This window comes from Pteropus medius, unplaced genomic scaffold (assembly GCF_902729225.1).
Source record: "Pteropus medius unplaced genomic scaffold, Ma_sr-lr_union100, whole genome shotgun sequence".
NCBI classification, from domain to species: domain Eukaryota; kingdom Metazoa; phylum Chordata; class Mammalia; order Chiroptera; family Pteropodidae; genus Pteropus; species Pteropus medius.
In genome coordinates, this window is record NW_024342475.1 from 416885 (window position 1) to 438551 (window position 21667).

The following is a 21667-nucleotide window of genomic DNA, read 5'->3' on the forward strand; positions in this document are numbered from 1 at the left end:
TTAAAGGAAGGAAAGAAGTACAGAATTTGCAAGGCAAAATGTCAAGAGAGGAGGGAGCTGCAAAGAGAGAGACCACTAGACGTCTGTAGAAGGATCCCCTTGAGACCAACAGCACAAATCTGGACACGCATGTGAGGAAACTAATAAAGCCAAAGAATGGACTACCAAAGAAGATTAGGCAGAACAATCCCCGGAAGTCATGAAAGTCAGGGGATAATACTTTTTCCACCAACCTGAGTGGAAAGCCCTTGTAACACATGAAGCATCAAAGTTCCCAGTAGGGCACTACCTCAGTAGTGGGGCCAAATTAGCCCTTGACTAAAAGCTGTTCTGGACCCACCCTAACAGAGTTTGTAAAGCAAACCATGAAAGGACCAACAGGTTCTAAATTACATAACTGCATCCCAGAACAAATTCCCAAAACATACAAAAGAATATTAAAAATCCAGCATTCCAACATAGGAAATGTCACAATGTTTGGCATTTAATAAAAAATTGTCATTCATGCAAAATAGCAGGAAAATATGACCCTAAATAGGAGAAAAATCTATCAAAAGGAACAGACCAAGGAATGATACAGATAATGGAATTAGTAGACAAAGATATTAAAAGAGTTATTACAAATATACTTCCTATTTTTAAAAAGATACTTTTCTATGCCTCTCTTACTTTCTATAGTTTATTCTTTATTAGACTTGACATACAAAGAGCTCAGAGGGGAAGTTTTCCCCAAATTCTTGCATGTTCAAACTGTTGCACTTTAACTAATAACAAATCATCTAGGCCTGAATCTTCCAATTTATGGGAAGTCACTTGATGACTAATTTAGTTGTTTTAGTGCTTATGAGACTTTAGGGTTTTTTTTCTTGAGTGGAAAGTTTTGTAGATTAAAATTTTCTAATTTTTTTCATTTGATTTTTCAAAGTTTTTGACATAATGTTTTTCAAAACATATTTTCAAGGCTTCATTGTTTGTAATGAGATGCTTTTTCCCCATACATATTTTTTCTTGATTCATGTTGAGAAAATTGTACTTATACTAGTTTTTTGAGATAACCAACTTTATAGTTGTGACTTGCTCTTTTGTATGTTAGTTTTATTTCTTTGACTTGTTATTTCCTTTATTATTTCTTTTTTTTCTACTTTCTTTAAGTCTATTGTGCTCTTCTTTCCCTAACTTATCAAGGTTATTAGTTTTCAGCATTTCTTCTGGAAGCAGAAGATCCACTGGGAGAGGAAGCTTACTTATTACTTTTATCCTGCAGAAATTCATGATTCTGAGTACAGCTAGAGGTAAAAGCACATTGATTTAAAAAAGAGGTAGCTGAGTATTTCCATAACTGAAAACCAGCACTGACCCAGCTTAATCCCTGATTGTATTTCAGTGATCAGCCTGCCATTCCATCAGACTAAAAAGAGGACAATGTAAATACTATCTGGTAGAAGATACCATCATCTAGAACCACTTCAGTTTTTTTGTACACAATGTCCAGCATACAATAAAATTACTAGTAAACTTGAAGAGGCATTACCACATGATAAATAACAAGAGGAAGAAAGGAACAATATAAGCAGACCCAGATGACAAAAAAAAATGAAGGCATACAAAAATTCCAAAATAATTATGATTAAAATATTTAAGAAAACATGAAAAACAGTAATGAAAATAAATTAAAAGAATGGAGAATTTCCACAGATAATTGGATGTTATAAAGACAATCAAATTGAATTTACAGAACTGAAAAAGACAATATTTGATATGAAAAAGCTCTCTTTAAGAGCAGACTCATCATAGCAGAATACAGGCTAAGTAAGCTGGCATACAGGTCAACGGAAAATAATAATAGAGAAAAAAGAAGAAGATAATATATGATAGAACTATGAGATATGCTCAGAAGATCCAACATAGGTATAACTGGAGTCCCAAAAGAGAGGAGAGAATGGTATTTTCTAAAAACTGAATAAAGACTTTCACTTTTGAGTAAAATCTATCAAATCACTGCAAGCCAATATTTCCACTGCTAGAAGTATAAAAAATAATACTAGAAAGATAATGTTCTTGATTCATTCTACCACTGTAAAAATTACCAAGGCTCTTTTGTAGTAATAAAAAAATCAGGACCCCATGTTACCTGTTCTCCATGTAAGTGGAACAGCAATTAAAATAGAATATTTATGGATATTCCAAACATACACCTAATATGAAATTTGTTTTCTTTGCCAGTGGTTATGCAGAATAACTCCAAGAATTCAAACCTTTAGTCATTTAGAAAAAGGAGTGATTGCAGGATAGGGCGGAGGAAGGTGAAAAGGTAAATGAAAGATAAAGAAGATCCAGAAGCTGAATGCAGTTGCCCATTTCCATATAACAAAGGTCAAAATAGTCTTGAGAATACGGAGCCAAATTTTAGCTTGTTTCTTGGTATAGAGCATAAAATATACAGTGGAGAAAGTGGATATTTCAGATACCAGATTCTGTCATTTCAGGCCAATGTCCTTACCCAGTGAGACCAAGTTAGTGTAATTCTCCAACATCACATCTCTGTACAAATCCCTTTGATCTGAATTTAGGCATTCCCACTCCTCTGGAGAGAAGTCTATGGCAACATCACTGAATGTCAATGGCACCTGAAATGACAAACCCATGTATTATTTGTAAAATTAAAGAAAAAACTTTCAAGATGGAATATTGCATTACAGTAAGAGTACAATATATAAAAACAAGTAGGTTGAAGTTACAAGATCATGACATGATTAGCTGAGAATAAATAATTAGCATCTGACGTACAGTGCTTACACCATGTTGAAGAATCTTATGGGAGCATACAAAATTTCTTCAATATAGGAAAACTTAAATACCAAATATATGAAAATGAATAAAATAATCAGACTTTCCCAATTAAATGAAATATTGTATATATAAGCACATTACCTGCTAGATGCCTAAATCAGACTATTAGTAAACACAAGTTCTTACATTGTTTTTCATCAGGGAATATGTAAAAATAATGAATTTTTTTCCCCCCAAAATGAACTATAAAAATCTCTTCCAGCAAAGATGGAATAACAGAGATTGGATTTACCCTCTCACATGAAATAACTAAAAACCTAGACAAAATGTATAAAACAAGAGTTTTGAACACAGAACACACTGGGCAATGAAAAACTGTAACAAATGAACCCTATGATTATTTAGCTTACTGCCAGGAGAGTACTACGCCGCAACTATTAGAATATTAAAATTAAAAACAGTGAGTATTTTAAGTATTGGCAAGGGTGTGGGAAAAAACGAGACTCTCATACACTCCTGGTGAGAATGTAAAATTCAGTTACATTGAAAAATAGTTTATTGGTTTCTTAAATAGTTAAACATCCATATGACCCAGCCATTTTGCTCCCAGTGTTTACCAAGAGAAATAAAAGCACAGGTCCAGACAATGATTCCACGAAGATTCATAGCAGCTTTATTTGTAATAGCCCCAAAGTGGAAAGCAGCCAAATGTCTATCAAGAGAGGAATGGATAATAAATTGTGGTATATACTGAGAATAGAATACTAGTCAGTAATAAAATGGAATGTGCTACTATCTAATATGCAACAACATGGATGAATCTCAAAATAAATATGTGGAAAGAAAAAATACATAATGTGTGATTCTATCTATATAAAATTATTTTAAAAATGCAAAGTAAACTATAGTAACAGAAAGTAAAAGAGCAGTTGCCTGGGTAGTAAGGTTAGGGTAGGAAAGGGTAAGAAGGGACAATTATAAAGGGTATGAGAAACTTTTTTTTCTTTTTTTTTTAAATTGTTTATTGGGGTAACATTGGTTAGTACAATTACATAATTTTCAGGTGTACATTATAATTTGACATCTGTATATTTTATTTTGTGTTTACCACCGAAAATCCAGTTTCCTTCAGCTACCATATATTTGATCCCCTTTACCACACATCACCTTCCCCTACTCCCCCTATATTTGACTCCTTTACTCCATCTATCTCCCTCCTCCCCCACCCTCTACCCTCTGGTAACCATTTAGTCGACTCTATTTCCCAAGCTTGCTATTTCATTTTTCAACTCTTGCAGTGTGTTCTTTATTTCCAGAAGGTCTATTTGGTTCCTTCTTGAGGGTTTCAATCTCCTTGCTAAAGAACTCATTCTGCTCCTCTGGTTGCTTTTTCAGTTCCTGAAATTGTTGATATGATTCATTTCGGATTTCACTGAGTTTTTTCAGAAGTATCATCCTGAATTCTCTGTCATTTAAGTCGCATATTTCTATGTCTGTAAGCTTATTTTCTGGAGATTTTTCTCTTTCTTTCTGAGATGCCTTGTCACCTTGGTTGTTCATGGTGTTTAATGGACTATTTCTCTGCCTGGGCATTAATGGAAATGTATTCTGCTTTTTTTCCAGAAAGATTTATTATATAAAGGTCTCTCTTTAGCCTGCTGCAAAGGTGCTTTTCTTTTGGTTTCCAGCAGGTGGCGTCTAAGCCTCTTGGATCCCTGCTTTATATAAAGCCTTAAAAAATGCCTTTTTATTTTCTGATATTTAATCACGCCCACTACCCTCAGTCTCAATTCCTGTCAATGTTAGCAACAGTTTCGGTAGCATTTGCTCAGATTTCCCTGGGGCTCTACGGTGATGGATCTTGGAGGGCATGGGGGGAGGGGCCCTCCGGGTTGGGAGTTGGGTGCTGCGGCTCAGCCTCGGTTTTGCAACCCCAGGGTTCTGTGAATAATACTGCTATGAACATCAGTGTGCAAATATCTTTTCAGATATGGGTTTTCAAGTCTTTGGGGTAAATACCCAGTAGAGGGATTGCTAGATCACACGGTAGATCAATTCTTAGTTTACTGATGAACCTCCATTTGAGGAACTACCAATTTGCAGTCCCACCAGCAGTATATGCGGTTCCTTTTCTCCGCATCCTCTCCAAAATTTGTTAATACTTATTCCTGTTGATTATAGTTATTCTAACAGGTGTGAGATGGTATCTCATTGTGGTTTCGATTTGCATTTATCTGATAGCTAGCAATGTTGAGCATCTTTTCAAATGTTTTTTGGCCATTTGTAAGTCTTCTTGGGAGAAGTGTCCGTTCAGGTCCTCTGCTCACTTTTTAATTGGATTGTTTGGGGGTCTTTTTGTTGTTGTTGTTATTTAGTCGTATGAGTTCTTTGTATATTTTGGACATTAGGCCCTTATCAGAGGCATGGCTTCTCGTTCATATGGTTGTCTCTTTATCTTGCGGATGGTTTCTTTTGCTGTGCAGAAGCTTTTCACTTTGATGTAGTCCCATTTATTTATTTTAGCTTTTACTTCTCTTGTCTTTAAGGTCAAATTCATAAAATCCTCTTTAAGTCCAAGGTCCATGAGTTTAGTTCCAATGTCTTCTTCTATGCAATTTATTGTTTCAGGTCTTATATTCAGGTCCTTAATCCATTTTGAGTTAATTTTGGTGTGCAGTGATAGACAACAGTCTAGTTTCATTCTTTTGTAGGTGGCTTTCCAATTTTCCCACCACCATTTATTGAAGAGGCTTTCCTTTCTCCACTGTATGTTTTTGCTTCTTTTGTCAAAAATTATGTACACAAATAAACATGGGTTTGCTTCTGGACTCTCGATTCTGTTCAACTGGTCTGTGTGTCTGTTTCTCTGCCAATACCACATTTTGATTATTGTCGCTTTGTAGTATAATTTAAAGTTGGGCAGAGTGATGCCTCCAGCCTTGTTCTTTTTTCTCAGCATGGCTTTGGTGATTCAGGGTCTTTTGTGCTTCCATACAAATCTGATGATTTTTTGTTCTAGTTCTTTAAAAAATGCCGATGGGATTTTGATGGGAGTTCATTAAATCTATATAATGCTTTAGGTAATAAGGTCATTTAAACTATGTTTATTCTTCTGATTCAAGAACATGGAATATCTTTCCATTTCTTTGTGTATTCTTCAATTTCTTTTTATAGAGTCTTGTAGTTTTCATTGTATAGGTCCTTCACCTCTTTTGTTAGGTTTATTGCTAGGTATTTTATTCTTTTTGTTGCAATTGCAAAAGGGATTTTTTTCCCCATTTCTTTTACTAATAATTCATTATTAGAGTATAGAAATGCTATGGATTTTTGAACATTGATTTCATATCCCAAAACTTTACTGTATTCATTTATTATTTCTAGTAGTGTTTTAGTGGATTCTTTAGGGTTTTCTATATAGAGAATTGTGTCATCTGCAAATAGTGAGAGTTTGACTTCTTCATTTCCTATTTGGATGCCTTTTATTTCTTTCTCTTGCCTGATTGCACTCGCTAGGACTTCTAAAGTGGACAGCCTTGTTTTGTTCCTGATCTTAGAGAAAAGGTTTTTAGTTTTTTTACCATTAAGTATAATGTTAGCTGAGGGTTTGTTGTATATGCCCTTTATTATGTTGAGGTACTTTCCTTCTACACTTATTTTATTAAATGTTTTGATCATAAATGGATGTTGTATCTTGTCAAAGGCTTTTTCTGCATCTATCACCATGATCATATGCTTCTCATTCTCTGATTATGTGGTGTATCACATCAATCAATTTATGTATGTTAAACCATCACTGTGCCCCTGGGATGAAGCTCATATGATCATGGTGTAAAATCTTTTTAATGTGTTGCTGTATTCTATTTGCTTGTGTCTTATTTAGGGTTTTTGCATCTGTGTTCACGAGAGATATAGGTCTGTAGTTTTCTTTTTTCGTATTATCTTTACCAGGTTTTGGTATCGGGGTAATGTTGGCCTCATAAAATGATTTAGGAAGTATTGCCTCCTCAATTTTTTGGGAGAGTTTGAGAAGAATAGGAATTAAATCCTCTTCGATTATTTGGTGGTATTCACTGGTGAAGCTCTGGCCCTAGACTTCTACTTTTTGGAAAGTTTTTGATGATTATTTCAATTTTCATACTGCTGATCAGTCTATTTAGATTTTTCAGCTCTTTATGATTCAGTCTAGAAAGGTGGTATATTTCTAAGAACTTTTCCATTTCTTCTAGTTTATTATATTTGGTGTCATATAAATTTTCATAGTATTTTTGTATAATCCTTTGTATTGCGGTGGTATGTCTTATAACTTCTCTTTCATTCCTGATTTTGTTTGTGTCCTTTCTTTTTTCTTTAGTGCATCTGGCCAGATATTCATCAATTTTATTAATCTCAAAGAACCAGCTCTTCATTGCATTTATTTCTTATATTGTCTTTGTTTTCATTTTGATTACTTCCTTGCTTTTGCTCCCTTTGGGCTTCATTTGTTCTTTTTCTAATTTCTTAAGATGAAGTGTTAGGTTATTTGGGCTTGTTCTTGTTTTTTGAAATATGAATGATATGAACTTTCCTCTTATTATTGCTTTTGCTGTGTCCCAAAATTTTTGATATGATGTACTTTCATTCTCTTTCATTTCTATATATCTCTTGATCTCTCTTTTTATTCCTTCTCTGACCCAGTCATTCTTCAGTAGTATGTTATTTACTCTCCACATATTTGTGGTTTTCTCCACTTTCTTTTTACAGTTGATCTCCAGCTTCAAAGCATTATGATCAGAGAATATGCTAGTTTTGTGTCCCAGCATGTGGTCAACCCTTGAGAATGTTCCATGTGCACTAGAAAAGAATGTATAAGCACCTGTTTTGGGATGAAAGGCTCTGTAAATGTTGATTATGTCCAACTGGCTTAATGTATCATTTAAAGATGTTATCTCTTTATTGATTTTGTTTGGATGGTGTATCCATATCTGACAGTAGGGTATTTTGGTCAGTTTGTGTTTTGATTGTATTTTGGTCAGTTTCTCCTTTTAATTGTTAGTAATTGCTTTATATATTTTGAACCTCCCTTACTGGGAGCATAGATATTAATAGGTGTTATGTCTTGTTGGTGCATGATTCCCTTTATCATTATGAAGTGTCCATCAGTATCTCTCTTTACCTTTGTTATCTTGAATTCTGTTTCGTCAGATATAAGTACAGCTACATCGCTTTTCTCTGAATGCCATTTGCTTAGAATATAGTTTTTCATCCCTTCACTTTGAGTCTATATTTGTCCTTGCAGCTGAAATGTGTCTCTTGAAGGCAGCATATGGTTGGGTTTGGTTTTTTGATCCAATCTGCAACTCTGTACCTTTTTATTGGTGAGTTGAGTCCATTTACATTTAGGGTGATTACTGAAATATGAGGTTTTCCTTTAGCCATTTTATCTTTTGTTTTCTGGTAACTTGGTTTTTCCATTGTTTCTTTGTCCTTGTGTTTCTGTCTATTATTTTAATTTGGTAGGGTTTTGTGCATTTTCTTTCTGGTCCCTCTTGTTCAGTGTTATGTATCTCAGTTCTGGATTTCTAGTGTGTGGTTACCATTAAGATTATGTAAAGGCCAGGTGCTGTAGGCGTAAGAAATAAAAAATAAGGCATTGTAAGCTGACAAGGTCCTTGTAATCTGTGAGGTCAACCAAGGGTTGCCTCGCCTAAAAAAAAAAAAAAGATTACGTAAAGGTTATATATATATATGCAGTAGTCCATTTTCTTCCGCATGTGCCTTCTTTCCATTCCCCTTTGCGTATTTGGATCTTTACTCCCTCTCCTTTTCTATTTTTGTTGTCTCAGATGGTCCCTATGTATCTTGAATGTTTATTTCTAACTTGCAGTAGTGATTATCTTCTTAATGTTTAAACTTATAATGTCCTGTTCTTAAAAAGGGTTGCCCTACCCTGCTTCTGTCTGCCTGTTGATTGTCTTACTCATGGTATTTTTTGTCTGTTTGTCTCAGGTGGGATGACCCACTTCAGTATTTTGTGTAATACAGGCCTTGTAGCAGAGAATCCCCTCAACTTTTGTTATGTCTGTAAATGAGTTTATTTCTCCTTCACATCTAAAGGAGAGCTTTGCTGGATATATAATTCTTGGCTGGTAATTCCTTTCACTTAATAGTTTCAATATTTGGTTCCACTCCTTTCTTGCTTGTAAGGTTTGTGCTGAGAAGTCTGAAGATAGTCTAAGGGGTTTTCCTTTATAGGTTACTCTCTTCTTTTCTCTGGCTGCCTTGAGAATTCCTTCTTTGTTATTAATTTTTGACAATTTTAATATGTATCTTTGAGAAAGCCTTTTTGGGTTTTGATAACTGGGTTATCTATTTGCTTCTTGAATTCAAAGATCCAGCTAATTTTATAGATTTGGGAAACTCTCCTCAATCATTTGTTTCAATGTGCTCTCTGTTCCCTTCTTCTCTTCTCCTGGTGTACCTATTATTCTTATGTTGCTTTTCCTGATGGTGTCAGATAGTTTTTATGTAGTTCTTTCATTTTTTTTTTTTTTTTTTCATTCTCAGGTCTTTCACTTCTTTCTTCTGAGTTGTTTCCAGATTTCTGCCTTCGATATCACTGATTCTTTCCTCCATCTGGTCGGCCTCTATTTCCTAAGCTTGCTATTTCATTTTTTTTTATCTCCTTTAATGTGTTCTTCATGTCTAGAAGTTCTATTTGGCTCTTTTTTAGCATTTCAATCTCCTTGCTAAAAAACTCATTTTGTTGGTCTGTTTTGATTATAAGTTCTTGGAATTGTTGATCATTATTTATCTTGCATCTCATTGAGTTTTTTTCAGAAGTGCAATCCTGAATTCTCTGTCATTTAAATCACATATTTCTATGTCTTTAAGCTCACTCTGCCATGCTTCTCAGATTTAATCTTTCTTAAAGTATTAAGGTAGTAATTATTATATTAAAACATAAAGTAGTGTACTTTTATGATATTTAGGTTGGATACAAATCCTAACTTCTTCCCCACAGTTCAGTATATCCACCACATGTAGTTCTAGATGATACTTCTTTCTACAATCCCTTACTGAACTGTTCCTGGGTTTGAACACACCAACATAAGGTGATCCAGATTCACTCAAGACCAGCAATCTCTCTTAGTACTTTGTTTCTCATTGATTCCTTAGCCAGATCCCTGATCTCTCTCTAGGCAGGCACCAATCCCATTTCTACCCAAACCTAAAGGCTTTTTGAAGCTGAGATTTGATCTCACACTGATCTGCGACCACTTATAATCTGTTCATCCTGTGTACCTGGAAAACTAGAGAAAGTTTGCCTTCCTGTGGTCAAACAGAACCATCATGAATTCATGAACCTGAAAAGGGAAGCTCAAATATTTTCTTCAAGGTACTTCACTCTTTCACTGCTCCATCACTGCTCTTTAGAGAAGACTGAACACACAGAAGATGAATGAATGATTTGATGAACAAGTGAAAATCAGTTTGAAAAAAGGGAGCAAATGAGGATACTATCTTTCTTTGTAATATTAGAACCTGTGAAATAGGGTCAGAGATACAGTTTTCCTAAGAAGGAGGTTTCTGGATAAAGAATTAAAGTATTACATTAACTATATGTCATAATATTTCAGGAGGGAGAAAAAGACATCCACATACCTGGGCCATGGTTTTAGAACTGCCAGTCCTCCTCAGGTTTCCTCTAATAGAGAAGCAGAGTTTAGAGAAGCCAGAGCTGGGGGAGGAAAAAGATGCCTTGAGATCTGGTATATCTCAGAACTCCAAAAATTATTTAAGGTAAGATAGCCTTTCTTTTTTATTATTCCTGCTTCTGGCCAGCCTTGCCCATTCTCTACCCTCCAAAACACATAAACACATATCAGGGGACATAAGAAGAAGTCTAGACAAACCCAAGCCCTTCCCCATACCTAGGGAAACAAGCCACACAAGTATGGATACAGAGCAGAGGAACTCTTGCACCAAAGCTAGATCCAGACACTTCACTCTGACCTATTTTTCATTCTGATCATGCCACCTGAACCCAGCCTGGGCATTCAGTCATTCTCCCTCATCCAGGCCTGTATTCCAGGGTTGAGACCAGGCCACACAATACAAACTGCAACAACTTTCATGATCTTGAGATGGACCTAGACTCCACCAGACAAAAGGCAGGAAACAGTAGAGACCAACCTGAAAAACTTTACACTGTAAAATTACCTGCCTAAGTGATGCCTTTTCTCTAAGCTAGAACTATGACTCCCAAGATTCTCTGAGCTAACTAGTCTGGATTTCCCTATCAGGTTCCACTTTGCTTTCTGACATGAGTCATTGCCTGTGCCCCCTGCTCCCATCCCACCCTGTACCCATTAGGGAAGAGTGAATTTATGGTTACTGAAGCCATACAGCAACACAGATTTTTCAGCCTTCTATGTGAGAGGTGCTCTATACACTTTAATTTTTAATTCTGAAATGTACTTATTATCTCAATTCAACAGATGAGGAAATGGAAGGTCAAAGAATTAAAGACATTTTCCCATATCACAAATAATAAGTAAAACTGATGTGATTTGAATCAGTTTTCTGTAACTATAAATCCGCCTTTTTTTCAACTATAAGACACCATCTATTAAAAGATTTACTAAGGAGATAGTTTTAATCAATTAGATACCATGATTTTACAGGTATTCAATCGTCAAATTTAAAGGTCATTGAACCTTATATTAGGAATGTATGGAAAAGGGCATTCTCATGATATCTTTTAGACATGTGAAAACCTATCAACAGTGCAAATGTTAAGAAGTCATTAAAGGAAGATAACATAATTCACAGTCTCTGTAATATATTATATACAGTTCCGGCATACAATAAAAGTTATCAAACAATGTAAATAAACAGGCAAAAGTAATTGATAATCAAGAGAAAAATGTCAATAGGAACATACGCAAAGATGATCCAGAGAGTAGAGCTAGCAGACAAAGACTTGAAAATATGATTTACATGCTAAAGAAAATAGAGGAAAAGATGGGCAAAAAAAGTAATAAAAAATGGAGGATATCAATAGAGATATATAATCTTAAAAAAGAATAACATGAACATTTTATAATTACAAAAATATAATTATCTAAAAGTAAGAATTTATTAGATGTATTTAATGGCAGAAGCAGTGTTGATCACCATAAAGTCAAATAAACAATAATCTTATGCAATGAGGAAAAAAAAGAAAGAACTAAGCTGAACATAGAGAAATATGGAAATAGTCCAAATGTGAAATTAAACACCTCAAAGAAGAGAGAATTGGACAGAAAAATTATTTGAAGAAATAATGGACAAAAACATTCCAAATCTCATCAAATACCTTGACACATAAGTCAAAAAGACTCAGCAAACCTAACCTTGATAAAATAAAGAAATCCATACCAAGCCAAACGGTTGAAAAACAAAATTGCAGAACATATCTTAAAAGTATGTAGTTAAAACTGACATCAGTTAATAAGAAAACAGCAATAAGAAAAATACTTCATTTCTCAACAGAAATTATAGTAGCCTGAAGAGGATTATATCTTTTAAAGTGCTGGGGGAAAAAAACTGACAACTCTGAATTTTATACCCAGAGAAAATATTTTTCATAAATGAAGGTGAAATAAAAATGTTTTTGAACAAAAGCTGAGAGAATTTCTTATCAACAGACCCACAATACAAGAAATACTAAAGGGCAGCAATCAGACTAAAGGAAAATAATCCCAGATATGCAAAAATGCAATGAACAGCTGAAGACATAGTAAATATATGACTAATCTGACTAAATAATAATAATGTTTTGTGGGGCTTGTAATATAGGAAGAAAGAATGAAAATAATAGCAAAAATGGTGGAAAAGGTAAATAGAGTTACACTATTGAAATGTTCTTATATTATTTGTCATGTGGTAAAAGCTCTAATTTAAAGGGGACTGTATTAAAGGTATATCTTATAATATCTAAGGTAAGTAGTAAATAATTATACAAAGATGTACAGCCAAAAAAAAAACTAATAGAGAATATAAAATGGAATATGGAAAAATACCTGATAATACAAAAGAGGGCAGGAAAAGAGGAATAAAGAACAGATGGGACAAAGACAAAAAATTTTAGCAAGAGACAGACTTATGCTCTACTGTATCAGTAATTGAATTAAATTAAGCGTAGCAATTAAAAACTAAGACTGTCAGATCAAATTAAAAGGATAAAAGAGAATCAATTATGATGCTTATAAGAAACATACCTTAAATATGAAGCAACATAGGTTAAAAGTAAATGAGTGAAAAAATATTTTAGACAGGATTAATCAAATTGACTCAACTGAACATTATACTCTCAATCTACAGACTACACATTCTTTTTAAATGTTCATAGCATATTTATCAGAATGATATTCTGGGCCATAAAGCAAATATGTATAGATTTCAAAGGATTACTATCAAAGAATGCATCATTATTAAAGCCGTTAGAATTAACTTGGAACTCAAAAACAAGCATTTCTCAAATGTTTCCAAATATAAAAATTTTAATTCCTAAATAAGTGCAGGTAAAAATAAGCCATAATAGAAAGCAGAAAATATTTTGAACTGAATGATAATGAAAGTCTCAAAGCTTAGTAGATGCAGTCGAACCAATGCTTACAAAGGCATTTTTAGCTTTAAATATTTTATAAAAGTAGAAAGGTTAAATATCAATGATCTACCTTTTCAAGCTAGAAAAAGAAAAGCAAATTAAGCTTATAGAAAGCAGAACATACAAAATAAATCAATAACAAAAACACGAAATATAAAACAAAGAAAAACCAATAAAGCCAAAAGCTATTTCATTGAAGAGATTGATAAGATTGATAAATCTCTAGCTACACTGATCAAGAAAAAAAATGCCAATATCTGGAATATAAAAGGAGATATCACTACATTTATTACAGACATTAACTTGATAATAGAATTTTAAGACAAACTTTATGACAACGAACTTGAAAATGTGGATAAAATTTTTAAATTCCTTGAAAACATAATTTAAACTGATAGAAGAAATAAAAACCATGAATATTGCTTTATTAAAAAAATTAAATCTGTATTAGAGACTTTCCATTATAATGTCAGGTCCAGAGTCTTCAGTGGCAAATTCTACCAAACATTTAAAGAATTAAAAATAACAAACTCAGTCTCTCTTAGACATAGAAAACAATAGACCATGTCCTGAAGCCAGCATAACTGATATCAAAACCTGACAAGGTCATCATAAGAAAGGAAAATTATATCTCTCATGAACATAAATGCAAGCATATGAAACAAAATATTAGCAGGGAGAAGCCGGTGATATCTGTGACCAAGAGATTTATTCTAGAAATGCAAAGGTCATTTAATTGTCAAAAAGCAATCAATAGAATCTTCCAACTTGAAATAATAAAGGAGAAAACCATTCAGTCATTTCATTAGAGACAGAAAAACCATTTGATAATATTCAACATCAGTTTGTGATAAAAGTTCTCATTAAACTGGCAAGAGAACGTCTTTAATCTGATGAAGGGATCTGCAGACTAAAACTATAACTACCATTATATGAGAGGTGAAATATGGAGCACTGTCCTTCTGAGCTCAGAAACAAGGCAAGGTTGTCCACTCTTACTACTTTCATTCAAATTTGTACCAGAAGACCTATTCAATACTATAAGGGAAAAAATGTGAAATAAAAGGAATGAAGATTAGAAAGAAAGAAGTAAATCATCTTTATTTGCAGATAACATCATTTGTAAAAAAGGCCTTCGATTCTACAAATTATCAGAATAAGTGAATTTATTAACAAAATTTATAAATAAAAAGTAATATATAAAACACAACTGTATCGAAACAAAGCCATTGAAAAATGAAAATTTTAAAATCCGAAAAATTTATAAAAAACAATCCTTGCAACCAGTCTAACAAAAGGTGTGAATGATCTTTGAACTGAAAATAACAAAACATTAAGAAATGAAAGATGAATTAAATGGAAACATATTCCATGTGAATTGGAAGATACAAGTTTAAGATTATTGATTCTCTCTAAATTGATCTACTGATTCAGTGTTTCTCCAACAATATCAGCATTTTTTTTTCCAAAAATTAACAAACTTGTCCTAAAACTATATAGAAATGCAAAGAACCCAGAGTAATCAAGGCAATTTTGAAGAACAAAGTTGTGAATCTCACATTACCAGATATCAAGAAATAATATAAAGCTACTATAATTAAAACTGTAGGATTGACACAAAGATTGACAAATAGACCAGTAGAATAGAAATAGAGTCCAGAAAGAGACCTATACAAATATAGCCATTTTTTATAATGTCTGACTGCAACTTAGAGTAGAAAGGATAGTCTCTTCAACAAATGGCGCCCGAGCAATTGAGTATCTGTATGGAAAAATCGATTTTGACTCTCATCCCACTACATATACAGATATAAATTCAAAATGGATCATAGGCCTAAATGCAAAAACTAAAACAATAAAGTTTCTGGAAGAAGAAACAGGAAACATCTTCATGATCTTGGGGTAGGCAAAATTTTGCCTTTTTTGATTAATTTTTATTTCCACTTACTTAGACTTAGAGAAAAGTTGCAAGAGTAGTATAGAGAGTTCCTGTAAACCCCTGACCCTAATGTTAACATCTTACATGGGATAATGATCAAAACCAAGAAATTAACATTGGTACACTACTATAATAGCATATCTATTCGGATATCACCAGTTTTCCCCACTAAGGTCCTCTTTTCTTTTCCAGGATCCTATACATAACTCCACATTGCATTTAGCTATTATTTCTCCTTAGTCTCTTCTAATAACTATAGTCTTTCTTGTGGTAATAATTTTCAATTGCTGCCATAACGGATTACCACAAATTTAACTTAAAATAACACACATTTATTTTCTCAGTTTCCATGGACCCATAATCTAGACACAGTTTAGCTGGGTGCTCTCATCAGGCTGGTCGAATGAGCTGCAAACAAGGTGTCAGCTGGGCTGTGTTCTCATTCGGAGGCTCAACTGGGAAAGAATCACTTCCACATTCATTCACATTGTTCGCAGAATTCATTTGCTTGATGCTATATGACTGAAGGCCCCAGCTTTTTGCTGGCTGTCAGGTGGAGGATGTCCTCAGGTCTTAGAAGCCACTTGCAATTTCTTACCATGAGATTCTCCAATATTGCCACTTATTTCATCAAGCGTATAAAGGGAGACTCTGGCTCTAGTCGGCTATGATGGAGTTTTATATGACATAACATAATCACAGTAGTGACATCCCCATATAAAGTAACCTAATCATGGGAGTGATATCCCTCATCTTTGCCATTTTCTATTGATTAGAAGAAGTAAGTCACAGGTCCTACTCACATTCTAAGGGAAAGAATTATACAATGGCATAGACACAAGCAGGCAGGGATCATGGGGCCACCCTAAAGTCCGTCCACCACACCTATCTTCATACCCTTTCAGGTTGGAAGAGTACCAATCATTTATTTTGTCAAATGTCCCTCTACTTGGGTTGTCTGATGTTTTCATAATTAGAATAAGGTTATGCAGTTTTGGCATTACCACAATGGCGATGTGCCCCTCTCATATGAAAGGGATCATGATGTCATTGCTTTATTACTGGTGATGTTAACCTTGATTGCTTGGTTAAAGTGCTTCACGTTGGGTTTCCCCACTATAATGTTACTAACTTGCCTGTGGTAGTAAGCATCTTTGGGTGGTGGAAAATACTTTGACACTATACAAAGCCTTTTTTCTCCTCAAACTTTCACCCATTAATTTTAGCACCTATCAGTGCATCTTGTCTGAAGCAATTATTACTAAGAGCCACTTTTTTGACTTACTTTCTTCTTCTTTTTCTTTTTTTTTAATTGAGGTATAATTGATGTATAATATTATACTAGTTTCAGGTGTACAACATAATGATTCAATATTTTACAAAATTATCACCATAAGTCTAGTTAATAGTTAACATCCATCTCTATATATACTTAAAAAAAATTTTTTTCTTGTAATGAAAACTTTTGAGGTTTACTCTTTAAGCAACCTACTGTCCATTTCTTATGTCTATCTTTCCTTCCACATTTATCAATTGGAATTCTACTGTGAGAAAGAACTGTCCCTCTTCCCCAGGAAAAGACTTTTTAAACAGAACAAAAAATGCAATAACCATAAATGAATAAGATTGGTAAATGAGCTCCAATAAAATTAAGAAAATCTCATCATTATAAGATATTAAGAAAGTGAATAAGAAGCTATAGGCTAATAGGAAATATTCTCTCTTTCCCTGTCTCTATCTCATTCCCTACAAACACACATACATGTTCACACTCTTATATACACACAGAGAGGACTTGTATTCAAAATATATATAAAATTCCTACAAATCAATAGGAAAATTACCAAAAATAACTAAACTAAAATATGGACAAAATTTGAATTTTAAATAGACACTTCATAAGAGTATATCAAAATAGGCACTAGCATATGAAAAGATGCTCACATCATTACCAATCAGAAAAATGCAAATTAAAATTACAAGATACCACTACACATGCATCAGAATGGCTAAAATTAAAATGACTGACAATATTAACTGTTGGCCAATTTGAGAAGTAACAAGACCTTTCATGCAATGCAGTGGGAACATAAATTAGGTCAAACATTTCCACCCCTAGGTATATATACCCAGGAAAAACAAGAACATATGTCCACAAAAACACTTGTACAAGAATGTTCATAGGTTTATTCATAATAGTCAAATACTGGAAAAAAACCGTCATCATAAGAATGAATAAACAAATTGTAGTATGGTCATATAATGGAATACTACACAACAACTGGGCAGTAAAAACCTACAATGTGGATGAATTTCACAAGTACAATTTTGGACAAAAGGCAGCAGATACAAGGGACTCCATTTATATGAAATTCAAGAACAGGTAAATCTTACCTCGAGTGATGGAAGTCAGAATAGTGTTTACTTCTTGTAGGGAAGAAGTGGTTTGAACTGAGACAGGACACAAGCAATTCATCCAAAGGGAATAGAAACACTCTGTGTCTCGATCTAGGTGTTTCAAATGTAAAAATTCATTAAGTTATATATACAGCTAAGTCAAGTATACTTTATTGTATGTGACACCTATTTCAATGAAAAAATGATGATACAGACCTTTACTTGATGATAATGAATAAAAATATTCTACTACAAAAATGCTATCCTGTTATAGCAGCTAAAATAATGTGTGTGGGTATATGGATACACATTGAAAGATGGATTAAAAAAACTGGAGTAAAATGTTTACAGTGGTTATCTCTTCACTTTTTTCTGTATTTTCCGAATTACTGCATGAGAATGTATTACTTTTATAATAAAAATTATAATAGAGCTAATCAACCTCATTGAGTTTGAAGGGTGAAATATGAGTATGGTGATAGTTGGGGTATGAGGATGAGGCTTTATTTTCTCCAAAGGCTTAAAGCTTTTGAGCTCATCATCTCATTCAAATACCAAGGTTCTGAGTCTTGAGTCATAAGCTTTGATAGGCAATAGTTTTCCCTTTACTGGTTTCCCCTAACTCACCTGGACAAATCCTCTTGTCACTACAGTTTCTACCATCTAGGCTTGGACTCCTTGCTCCAATTCAAGAATTGCACCTGGGTTGGAATCAGAAAAACCTGCATATAAAAGAAATGGAACTTAGGCATGCTGTGGCTGTTGACAAATTCAGATACAGTCTTGTCATCACAGGGACAGAGAGGTCCAGCACAAGAAAGGCCAAAAGAAAGCCACTCAGGGGACCTAGATGATGATGCTTCAAGTAAAACAGAGAATGATAAATGAATCTCAAACAATCCCTCACAAATTCAAACACTTCAGCCTCCCTAGAGGATCATACTGAGGGAATAAAAAAGCTCCATTATTATCGTATTTTGAATTTAAAAATACAGACTCTGCTACTGTCATTTTTCAGTATCACGTCCCTGTTCACGTCCTTCCAAGAAGGCACAGTCATCAGTAGTACACTCTCAGTAGAGGGTGTTGCCACATTCTCAAATGTCACTATCTTTAAAATTACAAAGACCTAAGTTCCCATATGGCGCTGAGAAATTGAAAGAGGTGAAGTTGATCAAGTTACGGAAGTGAGACAGCATGTAGAAGCATGTTTTCAGCATTCTGAGCTCAGGAACAGCTGATTGGTTAAATATGTAACATGACATCCTTGTACTGAAATTTTAAGCAGTCGTTAAATGCTAAGTTTGAGAAACTGTTAAGGGAATGAAAATATACAAGATACAATGTCAGTAAAAATAGTTAGGTAACAAAGACCAAAAAACCCAGTTTAAAAGTAGGCAAAGAATTTGCAGATATTTTTCCAAAGAAGATATATAAACAGCCAATAAGCACATGAAAAGATGCTCAATATCATGTCATCAGGGAAATTCAAATTAAAACCACAAGACCCTCCTTATACCCACTAGGATGGTTCTAATAAAGACAGATAATAACAGTTGTTGGTGAGAATGGAGAAATTGGAGCCCTCAGGCATGGCTTGGTGGGGATGTAAAATGTTGCAGACGTTTTGGAAAACAGTCTGACAATTCCTCAAAACAGTTACTGTATGAACCAGCAATTCTCTCCTAAGTATATACCTAAGAGAAATAAAAACATATGTCTACATAAAACTTGTACACAAATGTTCACAGCATCATTATTTATAACAGCTAAAAAGCAGAAACAATCCAAAAGTCCATGAACTGATGCATGGAAAAATAGAATGTGGTATACCATACAATGGAATATTATTAGATAATACAAAGAAATGAAACCCTGATGCATGCTAAACATGAATGAATCTTGAAAATGCTACGCGAAGTGAAAGAAGCCAGTCACAAAAGACTACATACTGTATGATTTCATTTCTATGAAATGTCCAGATGGGGTGAATTAATAAAGAGTAGGTAAGTGGTTGCCTATGGTTTCAGAGATTGGAGGAAATAGGGAGTGACTGCTAATGGGTTTAGGGTGTCCTTTTGGAGTGATGAAAAAGTTCTAAAGTTGAATATGGTGACGGTTGCACAACCCTGGGAATATATTAAATATATTAAGTCATATACTTTCAATGGCTGAATTGTGTGGTATGTGAATTGTATCTCAATAAAACCATTAAAAAATTAGGTTACAAATGCAAAAATTATACAAGTACAAAATATGATTATATTTGTAAAATATATGTATTTATCAACATATAGGGAAAAGGTAACCAACATCAATAAATAGAAAAGAGTATGGAAAAGTATATATTCATACATAAACGGTGCGTATTTTTGTGCGATATAGTTCTGGTTTTCTTCCTTTTCTTAAAAGTTTATTTCATAAAATTTTAAACAATGGCCATTCCTTAATTTGACACACAGACATGTTTTTTATTTTTTAGGAGTAATCATTTCTCCAAATAGATGGAAAATAATCTCATCCTCACCCCTTTAAATCTCTGAACCTGAAGATAAAGCCTAGTACATTCTAGAACAAATGTCTTCAAAATTCTGTCTCTGGAAACTTGTTAGAAATGCAGATTTTCAGCTCTACCCCATACCTACTGGATTAGAGACTCTGAGGCTGAGGCCCAACAATCTGTGTTTGAACAAACCCTCAAATGCACCCTACATTTGAGAACCAATGTTGTTCTGAAAACAGTTGCTGCGTTTTTATTGAAAGTTTTTACTTCATTCTCATCAGTCCCCAGTGCTTCAACCAACCCCATGATTTGTTTGCCTATACAAATGTATGTCTATGTAAACTGGAGACCATATTGTTTGGATGTTTTATATGTATTAACAGTAGTCTCAATGCAGCTTCCCATAACATATTTCTAATGGATGGGCTTGTTTTCCTTCTGAACCTGTCCTAGCCACAATGTTCTACAAACAGCTATTGAGACATCTTGTCCCCTTTAATGCCACCTGACATTTAACATCACTAGAATAAAAACTCTAAGGTATAAAATCCATTTTTCTTCACCTAGTTCTCATAATTTGATCATATTCTAGAAGTGCTGCTATAGTCAAAATGATGTCTCTTTTTATGAACTCTCAATGCAAGTCACCTGAATTTCTTTAAGTGGCAATTCACACCTTCTATCTTATTCCTATTCTGATTTCGTTTCCTTACTGGACAAGTTATATGAGACTAACAACTATATATTTTTGTCATTGTATTCCAATGTGTGCAAGCATATTGGTATATTGTAAATACATGGTATTTGATTTAGATTTCAACACTAGAAATTTATCCTCAGGGAATGACTATAAAAGGACATAATGACCTATACATAATGATATTCATCATAGACTAATTTAGTTTTCAGTTACAAATTAGAAACATTACAGCTAACAGTAGGAAACAGGTTAAATAAATTATGGAGAGAAAGGTTTGGGGGTCCTAACAAGGCTGATTCATCTGCATGGCCCTATGACTTACAGATATGTCACTATCATGAAAGACATTTCAGCAGAAGGAAAAAGAGGGTCTTATGTCCTTAAAGTGTATTTTATGAATAATGAGGAAACAAGCTCACCTGAATTTTAACTTTTAGATGAGTAACAAAATTTCTTTCCTCTCTCAAGATCCTTTTTTTTTTTTTTTTTAGAGAGACAGGTAGCACTGAGAAAATAAAAGACAATCATGAAACTTCGGAATTTTCTTGGACAGCACAGTAAGTAACCTAGAAAACAGCCTCCATGACCACATCCTCTCACCCAGTCCACCGCACACAAATGGATGGGGATAGGAAGGAGACTGGAACGGGGGTGACCTCCTCAGTATGAGAGCCCAGAGTCAGTGATGTCTAGGGCGGAACCTGTCTC

General features: G+C 34.0%; 1 protein-coding gene across 4 annotated transcripts in view; it reads right to left on the reverse strand.

Moving 5' to 3' along the window:
• The window catches only part of ZNF404 (zinc finger protein 404), a 30504-nt gene that overhangs the window by 8206 nt on the left and 631 nt on the right, over positions 1-21667 (reverse strand). Inside the window, exons 2-7 of one of the 4 annotated variants that reach the window (XM_039866134.1) lie at positions 21379-21464; positions 18384-18478; positions 17754-17867; positions 10432-10507; positions 3408-3502; positions 2501-2627 (exon numbers count right to left, since the gene is read on the reverse strand). In XM_039866134.1, coding sequence (XP_039722068.1) covers positions 2501-2534 — 34 coding nt within the window. In that variant the 5' untranslated portion in view covers positions 2535-2627; positions 3408-3502; positions 10432-10507; ... (1 more) ...; positions 18384-18478; positions 21379-21464. The remainder of the gene's footprint in view (positions 1-2500; positions 2628-3407; positions 3503-10431; positions 10508-17753; positions 17868-18383; positions 18479-21378; positions 21465-21667) is intronic. The other 3 variants (XM_039866131.1, XM_039866135.1, XM_039866133.1) reach the window with 3 other exon arrangements.